This window comes from Osmerus mordax, chromosome 13 (genome assembly GCF_038355195.1).
Source record: "Osmerus mordax isolate fOsmMor3 chromosome 13, fOsmMor3.pri, whole genome shotgun sequence".
NCBI lineage: Eukaryota > Metazoa > Chordata > Actinopteri > Osmeriformes > Osmeridae > Osmerus > Osmerus mordax.
This window is the reverse complement of record NC_090062.1, coordinates 13,431,466-13,444,320: the sequence shown is the minus strand read 5'-3', so window position 1 is coordinate 13,444,320 and position 12,855 is coordinate 13,431,466. Positions and strand designations below refer to the sequence as shown.

The 12,855-nt window shown below is 46.8% G+C and overlaps 1 protein-coding gene across 1 annotated transcript in view; it reads right to left on the bottom strand.

Moving 5' to 3' along the window:
- Positions 1 to 12,855, bottom strand: part of tln2a (talin 2a) — a 64,162-nt gene that overhangs the window by 31,155 nt on the left and 20,152 nt on the right. Inside the window, exons 3-10 of the mRNA XM_067248501.1 lie at positions 4,256 to 4,420; positions 3,870 to 3,967; positions 3,147 to 3,276; positions 2,826 to 2,978; positions 2,219 to 2,361; positions 679 to 806; positions 371 to 434; positions 146 to 250 (exon numbers count right to left, since the gene is read on the bottom strand). Coding sequence (XP_067104602.1) covers positions 146 to 250; positions 371 to 434; positions 679 to 806; positions 2,219 to 2,361; positions 2,826 to 2,978; positions 3,147 to 3,276; positions 3,870 to 3,967; positions 4,256 to 4,391 — 957 coding nt within the window. The 5' untranslated portion in view covers positions 4,392 to 4,420. The remainder of the gene's footprint in view (positions 1 to 145; positions 251 to 370; positions 435 to 678; positions 807 to 2,218; positions 2,362 to 2,825; positions 2,979 to 3,146; positions 3,277 to 3,869; positions 3,968 to 4,255; positions 4,421 to 12,855) is intronic.

Genomic DNA, 12,855 nt, shown 5'->3' with positions numbered 1-12,855 from the left:
GTACATAAGCAAGCAACATGGTTCTTGCTTGTGTACAGTACTTGCTTGTGTAGGAATGCCCTTTCACTTGGTTGGGGGCTGTAGCAGGTTTGTTTCCACCCTACTAGAGGTTCAGAACTGCGCTTCAGAATCGGGCTTCACGTACCTTCACCAGGAAGAAGGAAACCCCGTATGTGCGAAGGGACCGGGCCAGTTTCACATACTTCACTTTGGCCTCGATCTCTGTCATCTCGCCACAGTTCTTGTGGTCCTGCACGTTTATTGAATATTTTCAAATGTTAGCTGTTTGATTTGAAAGTTAAGATAACTCACTGTGGGAAGACAAACAACTATATTTTTGTTTTTTTATTGTATACACTTTAATACACACCTGGAATATTTTCTTCTCCGATCCCCTCTGCTTGATGTATTCTTTTGGGAGAAACTCTTTCAGGCTGAAAATGACGGTATTGGTTGAGAGCTAATGCATTTTATACACCATTACTTTTGTTTGTTTTGGTGGCTTCAAGGTAGAAACAGAGCTTTTCAGTAAAAGGATTTGTAACAGGAATACAAAATGTGTTTGCCATTATATTATATTTAATATCATATGATGGCCCTTACAGCTTGCCTATACATAGCCTGCATAAATCACCAAGAGTGATTGTGAAGTAATTTCCCCACAGGAGACATGCTTACTCGAGAAATCCAGGTTTGTGTTTGTGCTCTATGTGGGGTCCGAACTGGATCTGGGCCTGAATCCCGGCAAACTCGCAGGCCTTGTGGAACGACACGGGGTGGGATCCATTCAGAATGTCGTCACGGGCCTAGAGGAAGAAAAACACACAAGTAAAGAGTCTGACCAAGCCTTTGATGATGATGCACCAGGCTACCATCAATGTGGATTTAGGATTTCCTGAAACGTTTAGATTTCAGTTTTTTAAACCCCCGTAAAAGAAAATAAATAAAAAAGGTAAACACAGCAACCGGGGGCGGTTTAGCGTGGCCTCTCTAATCTGCCTATCTTAGCTGTGATCTCATAATGAGGCAGTTGAGCTCATTGACGGCTGGAAGAAAAGGGTCGACACAGGGAGCCTGCCGTCTCATCGACCTGGTAATTGAAGCGGGCCTCTGTCTGAACTCCCCATCTAAGACGGCCTCTTAAGAGAGCGGGACAGGGCCGTTAATTGTGGTGCTGCCTTTTGTCCAGCTGTGGACGGGTAAAGGTCAGGGGTGTGTGTGTGTTAGCATGCGTGTGTGCGTGAGAGTAAGTAAGTATGTGTGTATGTGTGTGTATGTGTGTATGTGTGTGTGTGTGTGTGTGTGTGTGTGTGTGTGTGTGTGTGTGTGTGTGTGTCTGTGTGTGATTGGGAGAAAGAGGGAGTGAATGTGCTGGTTTGTCTACGTGTGCATGTATGTGAGCGTGCGTGTACATGTGGCGAGGGTGTTATCAGTATGAACAACATGGGGGCAGACAATGAGGCAGCAGGGCCGGGAGAGTCACCTCATTACTGGCAGCTGCAGTTGTCCTCCTATATCATTTCCCTGCCTGTAGACTCACCCAGACAGGGGCACACAGAACGCCTGTCTCTCCTGCTCTTCAGAAATGAACAGTAACTATCAGCTATTAAATTCAACCAGCAACCTTATAAATTCGTATTGTTGTTGCTAATTGGCAATTTATTCTGACAGTCATAGTGCATTAACAACTGAAACATGGAAAGATGGGTGATTTGGCAGTCGTGCATAGATGGAAAAATGCAGGACAGGACAAAATGGCCACCACAACAAAGATGATCAAGGTGGCCACATTGGTTCAATCCATTGTAAACCCACGTGATGCACCTTGGGGTAGGGTTGACCTGTCTCAATTTAGGCACTGATTATTTCCTACCAAAAGTGTGACTTGTTAATCAGTTGTTCAGTACCTTCATTAACAAGAGAGAAGCTTCCGGACAAACCGCACTAATGCTGACTGATTAATGAATAACGTTCGCTCGTAGTGTTGAGAATCATTAAATGTGTTTGGGAGCAGAAGACTACAGTATGGAAATCACCACATCTCTGTCTGAGAAGAATTGCAACGCATTAACGCTGCATATTATGAGAAAAAAGCTTTGGATGTGGGAAAAGTAGACAAGACGGAGAAATTGAGGGGTGGACGGGGTGAGAGAGTGAAATGAGTGAGAGGTGGACGGTAGAGTGATAAAGGAGTGAAGGAGAGCGACGGTTGAGAGACCTGGACGTAGAGCAGGTTGAGCTGGACGGGGTCTCTGGAGTCCACGTTCTGGTCGGAGTAGAAGAACTTGCGTCTGAGCAGCAGGGTTTCAGCCTCGTCCACTCCCTGCTCACGGAAGGTCCGACTATGGTCCAGCCAGTTCACTGAGAACACCACACACACAATATTAAAACTGCAGTTAGGGTGCTTAATCACGGGAAGCACATCCAAACATTCTTTGATTCTACCAGATAATTAATGTCCCATTCAAGCTTTGCAACGGGGTCAGTGAAAGGGTTAGCTTCACATTTCATAAACCATAACATCAAAATCCATTCTGGAATTCCCCCCCAGTGGTGTGTGATCATGTCAGCCAGGCAGTAAACCTGCACATTGTATTGACGAATGGCTTAATATCCTAAGCCCGTTGAAGACCTGGCCTGTCCATTGCATTCACCACATTAAGATGGCAGCATGGCACACAGGCCTCAGTCACAACACACAGGAAATGTACACTTTGTGCAGGAAATGACAAACTGCCATTTTGTGGAGGAAACAGGAGCTGTTTTTCCAGAAATCTGCTGTATAATGATGAAGGGACATCCCCCGAGTGAAATCGCCAACTCACGGTCGTCGTCTGTGTGAAGCTTGGCTTTGAGTTTCTCCATTTTCCTTTCATCTCGTAGCAGTGTTCGATCCTTCTTCAGGGTGCCCATCCCATCCTCCTTTTTCTCTTCCACCACCTCCTGGATCAAAGAGTACTCCTCGTAGTTGGTGATGCCTACGGAACAAACACAGGTCTGGTGAGACACCCATTTCAATCACTTTCCCATTCATTTATGTGTATTAACAAGCCAGGCTGGTGACATGGGAAAACATTGGATATATTAAGCAAAGGGGCATCTTAGAAATGTAAGATACTGTAAGAGATATTAAGAGCATGCTCTACCTATTCTACTGCATATGGTTACGAGCAGCTCTCCCACGGTTTTGGAGTCATCCACCATGATGGTTTTCACAGCCCCATCCAGCATCTTGATTTTCTGTGGCCTCTGTTTCTTCTTGTACTCAAGAATGTCCTGAAACAAAAGAAAGGGGGAGAGAGAAAGAAGGGGGGGGGGGGGGGGGAAGACAATCAGAGCGAAAGCGAGACAGAGTAGAGAGTGTCTGAGGAGTGACGTTTAGCCTGCAGCCAGCAACGAGAGAAGGATGAGAGGAAGGCAGAGAAGCTGTCGCTGTTTAACCGCCGCAAATTCCCCACCGCTCCCTCTCCTCACGGCGACAACACAAGGAGTGTCTCCAAATGCGTCGTGAGTCGACAATGAGCCTGACACCCGGGGGGTTTTGTGCATTCTCCCGTGGGGGAAGGCGTCTTTCGAAAAAGGACAACATGTCGAAAGGAAACTCGGGTATCATCTCTGTCTGTTCAAGCTACTGTAACTGAACCGACTGCCATAGCGGTACACATCTGATGAGGGCGTGTTTGTCAGCCGTTCTCGAAACCTTGACTTCAATCAAATGTCAGACGTGTGGAAAGTGTGTGTTGTGCACAGGAGGCATGACAGAACTGCCACTCGGGCCAACAGCATTCGCACTCTCTCCTTCCATGGTCACAAGTAAAAACGGTAGCTCTGCCAGGCATTGCTGCGTCCCGAGGTCTCTGATCACTCACCCCATTCCGGAGCATGTAGTAGTCCAGGGTTCTCCCTGACTCCAGCCAGATCCCTTTCCTGGGGTCTTCATCGGAGAGGAATAGACCGTAGTCAGAGGCTGGAAATGGCAAATGAAAACACATTTTAGAGATCAAGAAAAGTGAAAATGTCGTTCAGAGAGAGGACAGAGACAGAGAGAGGACAGAGACAGGAGGAGACAGAGAGAGGAGGAGACAGAGGGTACAAGCAAGAGAGAAGAGGAGCCTTTGGAGGCGCGATGTGGAGATTAGGGAAACCAGTGTGTGTGTGTGTGTGTGTGTGTGTGTGTGTGTGTGTGTGTGTGTGTGGTCTCCTCTCGACTGCAGTCAGATGTGGTTGTGTACTGTATGGTTGGTCAAGGTCCTACCTTGTCCGGTCTGGGCTTCTGGAACCCTCTCTCTGATCATCCTGCAGGCGTCATAGACAGCCGTGGAGGGCTCAAACTGCATGGTCTTCACCACGTTGCACTGGCGTACACAGATCTTCAGCGACAGGGCCACCATGTTGGCGGGCGGAGCGGGTGCTACTACACCTGTGAACAGAGGGAGACAGCAAAGCCCTTAACAGAAGCCAGAAAGGGAGTCAGGTGGCTGAGCGGTTAGGGAATTGGGTTAGTAATCCGAAGGTTGCTGGTTCAATTCCAGGCTGGGAAAATGACGTTGTGTTCCTGGGCAAGGCACTTCACCCTACTTGCCTGGGGGAGAATGTCCCTGTACTTACTGTAAGTCGCTCTGGATAAGAGCGTCTGCTAAATGACTAAATGTAAATGTAAGCCAAGTCTTCACAGTCTAGGAGGGAATGAAAGCATCCCCTCAGGATTATGTCACGCATGCAACAGTAACTGAAAAAAGGGGTGTCTTTCACATGGTTCTCAAGAAGCCTTTGCCCTGTAAAACTGGCTGACCTTATGAGAACACAAGGCTTCTCACTGTGTCAAGGGGTCAAAAGGTCACCAGAGGCCATGGTGGAAACAGTCAGCCCCACATGACCCCTCACACCCCCGCTGCCCTTTGGCACTCATGAGGGGACACAGAATGTGCCTCCTCAGTGAGATGTGTACACATGGGAGGTAACCATCTCTGTCCAAAAGGCCAAAGGAAGTGAACCATGCAATTACATTAAATGTAATTACATTTTAACTCAGCTGATGGACATACAGTAAACACACTGGCCTATCAGTTTATGATAGCGTCATAGCATTAGCAAGCAATGATACATGGATTACATTGTGGTTATATTTGGCAGTAACCATATTAGTCAGATGGTTGTTGCTGATTATAAAGGGTGCTCCTTTCAAAAGCGCAATATGGAGCACAACTGTTGGTTATAGTTGAGCTTTGATTCTCCCTCCCCCTCCCCCTCCCCCCACAATCCTACTTCATACAAAACACCCCCTCTTTATTAAACAGTCAAACCTCTTCGCAGTCCAAATGTTTGAGATTGAAGGCAGGACAAACATTGACCTTTTGTTTGGCTATTGCTCTAAATTGCGCAGGTAAACGTAGAGTTTCCATTACATAGGAGGAAGGGCCACATAAAGTCCAGGAATTGGATTAGAGAAAGAGGAAGGACAGTGGAGGAGGGATAGCGAACTAACAAGTGATTTGTTGAGAAGATAACCTGCATAGCATAGCCGACACTACCCCATTGGCCAGTTAACAGCCCGGCCCCAAAGGAATCTCCAGAAGTATTGGTTTAGCTAAAGCTGACAAAACAAACTCAATCCACACAAACTCCCACAGACAATGTCACACACCAACACACACAGCAAATTTGTTTAACTGCGGGCCAAACAGCTATATCTTGTTTTCATATAGGTTTGAATCAATGCCATCTTGTTAGGTGTTTACACCAGTCACTTACAGCCTCCACAATGGGAGACTTGGAGGTCTGATCGTTTTTGCAGACGGCTTCTGCTTGGATATTGTCTTTCAATGTCTTCCTCTGAAAGTTAACCGATCCTTTTCATTACTAGCATCCCATTCTCTCATTCATTGATTGAAAAGCCCAACATGCATCATGCTGTGGAATTGACATTGATTTCTTTGCTAAATCCCATGTGTTTATTCAGAACGATTATATTAGCTGCATCTCATATCTTCAATAATCCTCTCGGCAAACAAAACAGTATCACCCGTCATTTACACAAACAAAGAACTTTCCAATCCTCTCCATCTTAAGAGAGTCGATGAGCTTAAATTGGCTTACAGCATTCAGTGGCATAGCCTCATGCTGGTCTCACACAGGCCTATTTTATGCATGCCAGTCCCATCTCATTCTATGGTGTCTCCATGGTCCAGTGAGAGGGACATGCAACGTGATGTGAGAGCAGTGTCATCACAGACACTGTGGCAATGTGAGAGTTGCTGACTATGCTGTCATTCTGACCTAACCCAGTGCAAGTTCAAACCACTACACCATAAAGCACTTTGGAGCGAGTTTGTGTGTATGTGTGTGTGTGTGCATGCGCCGTGAGTGTGTATTCAATTACCCTCTCAGAATGAGAGCTGGAGTAATTTTCCAAATGAACTGATAGGCCTCCATAATAGGGTATGGAGTCAACCAAAAAGCTTTTCAAATGACTTCCAATCACTATCACAAAACTAGAAGCCATCACAATTGAGAATTGAGCTCAGTTTCCTCCAAATGAACTCAGCAGTGAGGGTCTTTGAATCACTGACAATGACATAGACAAGTTGGCTTAAGTGCGCCATCCTGTCCAGCCACCCAATCCATTTTCTCCTGAAGATAGGAGGATTTGCAGAGATCTAATACGATTTAAAAGAACCCAGAACACAAATACTTGAGTGATACCAACTCCTTAGATGGCCAGCTTAATCCAGCGTGGGAACAAGAACAATTTGGGAAATCCAGGTTTGTAGAGTTGAGTTTCTGAAAGAAGCTAAGCTAAGGATTTTTTTGTTTTGTTTAGGGGTCATTCCAAGGATTCTACTTAGCATCTGCAGGCTCTGGGTAATGAGTAGTTTCAGCATGTCTTCGAGACGTCTAAGCCCCCGGGTTGCCTTCTAGGTGACCCCATATCGGTGTCTGTCTGGCTAGTGTAGGTGACATCAGCCCTAAATACACCTGTCATTTTTCCAGCCTTGTCCTCCAGCCTCTATCGATTTAATTAAGGCCAGTCAATGAGGGCTGCAGCTGACCAGCCAGTCCGCCAACCCCGCTCCTCTCAACCAAGGTCACCCCCAGCCATGCCCCGACAGAAAGAGGACATCAGGACACGAACACAAGCACGCACTGTAGACCTCTTTCCCTTCGCCAAACACACGCCGCTGAAGACGAGCAGAGACATGTACAGTAGCATGAATACAGCGCAAGGTCATCGAAGCACATCGATAGTAACCTCTACCTCAGTTACACCTCCTCTCCCCTCCGTCTGTCCGTGTCAATGCTTCGGGCGCCGGTCTCGCATGACATAGAGCAGCTCAGGAATGGATATGGCTGTGTAGGATACACCCAACGTGCTGCCTGAGGTAGCCTATTACTTCATCATCTGCTGCTGGACAACTTGGAATGATTTGTAGTAGCCCTGGCACAGATATTACAAGGTGAATGTCCTGGTCTATCTTTAAGCATTTCAATGTTGCGATTCAATGTATTCTCCATTGCCACACGCCCGTAGGTGCATAAAACTGCATCCTACATACATGTCTATAACATGCAACTTAAAGATCAAATACTATGCAGAGAATGGCATACTATTAAATTCTGACTGAAGATGAAATCTGACCCATTTGCTTCATTATGCAGACATGAAGGGGGGGGGGGGGGGAGAATACACAGGGCTCAAAGAGAAAAGGGTCTCAATAGATCAATGGAGAGCAAGGGTTTCTGGGAATCCCCGGGCCTGGTTACTGTAATGGCCTCCAATTCAAGGGCACGCCATGTAGGCAGCGCTAGAGGGGGGGGGTGTCGGAGGAGATTCAATACAAAGAAAACACACATCTGTGTGGCCACAAACACAGTCCAGCACAATCTCATTGTGTGACAGCACCTGGCTCTCCCACTATACACATGGCCTCAGGTAACGAAATGAAGTTGGTAGAAATAGAATCCCATTGGCCCCAAATTGGATTTGGTCTGCTAGCTACACCATTTAAAATGACATATTTAGCATGAAGAAAATGAAAATCAACCATCAATACATACAACGTTGTTATGGGGATGTACAGGTAAGGGAAACAAAAAACACCTGGTAAAACGACTCCAACGCTCAACTTGGAGCAGGCTTTGAAGCTGTATCAGCTTCCTAAATATGATTCTAATCAACACAGGAGGCAGCTCTAATGTATTCCCAGAGCATGTAGCGCATTAAGATCCATCCATTTTACATGCTCTGGTGCTGAATAACAAAGAGGAAGCGCCCCTTTGTCAGTCTTGTCTTCACCACGCCGAGTCCCTGCAGGAGTTATTAGCGGCAAATACGTAGGCAGTGTTAGTAGGGTGGCGATAAAGTGGATCGCAAAGCTTGATCAATTGTGGACGCATTTCAGGTGTGATGCAGAGGGGGAACGAAACGGTTTGCGAACACACCGATCCAAACAGACGACGGTCTGATTGGGGGTTCTCTCACTCAAGCTGTTCTGTTCTGTAATTCTTTAGTAATGGATAAACACAAGGCAGTTTAAGGAGAACAGTGATTGAGAGTCAATCTGCCATCTCTTGGAGCACGTCTTCAACGTCAGGTACACTTCAGCTAGTAAGACTACCCTGCTCTGGTAGGGGCGTGGCCCAGGGTTGGAGAGACCGTTGGGGATGAAACCATCTGCTCGGTGTATCCTCCCTGGTAGAGACAGCTTGGAGCCTCCAGCAGTCTGGCCCATGTGCAGTGAATTTGTCTACGCGTCTATGTAAATGGATTGCACGGAGTACATAGGCACCACCACACATCTTGTGAAACACGCACACACACCACTCTTCCGCTGAGGTGGAGTGTGTGGCCTCCTAGCCTGCTCCCTGGTTTCCACGGCGACTTATCAGTTTCACATGTGTCTCATTAGAAGGGCATCTGGATTCTCTCCATTGGCCCCTTCGACACACACGGTCAAACACAGTCATACACGCACACACAATCACCACACACACACACACACAATCAAAGACAAAGCCTTTACCACATGAGTTGACTTTCCCCCTCCAAGAGGCAGTGTAAAGAACAAAGCCTGCTGGAGCAGTTAGTCACCTGGTGGCCCTCGAGTTGGGCGACATACTGCATTCCTCCTGTTCTCCCGTGTGACACTGAGACTAATGTGGTGTGTGTGTATGTGTGAGAGACTATCCATGTGTGTGTAATCAACACTGAAACTGTATGTGTGGTGGGTGTGTGTATGAGTAACAGTATGTGTGTGTTCCATCACAGGCAGACGGTGAGGGCCAGGAGGTCCGTCTCAGCAGACAGCAGCACTAACACAGGGGTAGGGTTTCAAACAGAAAGGAGGCACAGACAGGCCTCGCCGGAGGGGAGAGAGGGGAGCCCACAGACAGACACTCGGTACAGTTTCAGCTAACCTCTTTTCTTTCTCTCAAGATCATGAGGAATGAGCCTGGGCTTTCACATCAGCACTAGGCTGAGTCTACACTGTGCTAACCCTCTCACAGTCTTCGTCCATTCTTAACCATCAGAAAGGGGGAGGAGGAGAAAGAAAAAATAAGAAAAAAACTGGCCTCCAAAGCTGTTATTCGGCCCTTTGGTTTACTGGTAAAGTATTGATTGGTTTCATGAGTGTGTATCAGTGATAAACATGGGTCTAAGTGTGACAGGCATTCTTACAACGGTGTGCTAGCTAAAGCTTACGTCTCAAACAGCTGCGTTCACTGAGGGGTTGCCATGGCTACAGAGTCTGGATGAGCTGGCTAATATCCGCCCTGACCAGAGAGAGCGGGAAGGTAATGGCCATGCACACTCATCCTCAGGGTTAGGTGTAGCTCAGTGGTAGGGCATTGGTGGCAGAGCATTTCACGGTAGATCATAAAGATACAAGTTTAAATCCCCCCCCCCCCCCCCCCCTCTGTACGTGACTTTGGATAAAAGCGTCTGCTAGGCCTAAATGGAGGATGACGCATCATCATTACATTATTCAACCCCCTTCACGTGTCCTACCTTAGAAAAACACAGTTATATCGCCACAGCACTGCATATGACTTCTTTCTGTGCTTTACCTGCCATTAGTGGCAGGGTTCAGAGATTAAACTGCCCACATCTGATGCACATTCACCATAGAAGTGATGTGGCAAAAAGAAGTCTCTGTACTCTGAGCCTGTAGTGTAACGTACACCGTGCTAGCTTCAAGTGACACGTACACCGTGCTAGCTTCGAGTGACACATTCTCTCCGAAAGCAAAATCAGCCCCCAACTGTGAGGTCACTCACACCCTCACACTTCAAAACAAATCCCCCACACACAAACACGCCCCATGAATCCAGTGTCATGCATGCATTTCTCACACAGGGACTCTACATCTTCCAACAACGAGAGATTGATTTCTGGAACATTCTTTCAGGGTGAAGAAAAAAAAATAACGGTCACAACACAACACACACTACCCGGATCCAGAAAGGATCGGTCTCTGCAACTGTTTGGTTCCCAGCAGACATTTCAGCTGCACTATCCGCAGCTGTCCTGAGCTTCTGAAACATGCTGCACAAGCAGCCCAAGCTACAAACATTTGAAGCCCTGTTACACAGACGTCCTGGTTCACCCCTGCCAGCCCTTCTACACACTTCCACTTCATCCCAAAGCTCACTAGGGGAACCAGCGACACAAATGCGTAGTGAGCCAACTTCAGTGAGTTATAACTTCAGGGGCTGGTGTTGTGCGGTGTAAACAATATCCCCATATGGCAAATATCAATCTTTCCCTGAAAGACACAGCTTGGATTCTCCTTCAGACAACGTGATTTCACAGAGCTTCGCCACACAACATGTGGGCAGAGGAATGTTCGGTTGGAAGGTAGAGAAGGAAAAAGATGAATACATTTATTTTAATCTCAGAAAAGGGCACTGTTGAAGACAAATGGATGTAGGTGGAATATATACAGCATGGTTTGAAATCCATCAAAAAAGCAAGGAAACCTCTAGTACATTTTTTTGGAATGTGTGCCGGTACAAGGAATTTCAGTAATCATTTCCAATCTGTAACATGACATTTGCACTAATATGTCTTTATACAAAAAAGCACACAGTCTGTGAATTGTTGGATAGTGACATCCTTGTCCCATCAGCAGACCTAATCCTCTTGGTTGTGTGGTTAACATCAGGAAGAGATGGGAAATCAATACAGCTTGTCAGGTACTTAAGGACACAATCCTGAAGCTCCTGGCTGACTTCGGCCTTCAGAGTTGGAGCTGGCTGAGGTGAGAACACAGAGGACATTGGAAGCTCATTCTATGGCATGACAGTGCAGTGACGGGGCAATCCACTGGTTGTGAGGCTGGCAATGGGACACACACACATACACACACACCTTGCCTGCGATGGTATCAAGGCCTAGAACTCAGTTGACTCATCGCTCCGGTACCAGCCAGCTGCTGGGGACCTGGCACCATGGCCAGCAAGCCGACCAGCTGTAACAGCTTACTAGGAAGATGGCTGTCAAGAGCGAGTGTGCGGGTGAACGATGCCTGTCACATGCCACTCGAGCTATTCAGCTCACCATGGGGCCCATTACCAGGCATGAGAACATTGCTAAACATAATCGCTATACTATCCATCACTGCACTGGTGGATGTTTTAAAATGAGCAGCACAACCATTTCTGTCAGAAAGGGTGTCTAGTTCCTTTCAATCTCCCCTAAATAATTACAAAACCATCAAATTGGCAGATGTGCAAAGCCAACAGTATGACATCACCCTCAATAACCAAGAGTGGCGCACAGCTCTTTTTGGAAAGACTTAATAGCCAGCCACATCATGTAAATCTCCAAACAATCCTAGCTACAGTGCTAAAAACGTACAAAATGACCAGTAGATTTTGATGTATCAAGCAGAGTAGAGTGGTTAAATAAGGCTGGGATGCTGACTCAACATTTCCACACCAACAACTTCCATTCAAGTAAAAATGTAATTGCTGCCCTAAAACATGTTTTCAGCCACTGAAAGTTAAACAGCGGCAAACACTTGTCAACAGCAGAAGCTAGGCAGCAGAAGCTAGGCAGCAGAAGCTAGGCAATTTATGACTTTCTGGTCGTTGAATGACGTTAACTTTGCATTCTCAGAAACATAAACCACCACCACCATAGTCTGAACACGAGTTTCAGAATGTTCTTGATTTCATTGCTGTAATAACTGAAAAATAACCATATTATCTTGACAGGGGGGGGGGGGGGGGGGGGGTAACCTGGTCCTAACCAGACTCTCGTACATTTCATTTGTACAGAGAGTCTGGCCTCGCTCCATTGACAAGCGTTGACTTCCTTGTAGGCGGGTACTCTGGGCAGATCCAATAGTTTTAAACTTCAACAGAGCCAATCTGATCTGCCATAACCAATCGCTAGCGTTCGCCTTAGCCAATTCCTTCACCACTACTGTAACAGAGCTAGCTGCCGTAGCTGTAAAATCAAAACTTTTCGCGAACCCCGTGGGGAGGAGGGCCACAACATCATGGCCACCAACAAAACTCAGCAAAACTTGTTCTTGCTCCGGCTTTAGCTGTTGGATATTCGGCAGCGTTGCCACATGCCGCATCTTTCTCCGCCGGCATTACGGAACTACAACACAAACTAGCACACGACATCAACGTCATCGTTCTCAGCCACTCCCTCTGTTCGCTGATTGGCCGGTTGAAAATCAACCTGAAAAATCTGACTTGTGTACCGAATGGACAGACCTAGTACAGAAGCAAAATCCAAATTGAGTGGAAGTAAATAGGATGGCAGAGCCAGGCTGGGGGTGGGGGGGGGGGGGGTGGTGGTATTGTCACACAAATCACCATTTTCTTTGAGGGACAACAATT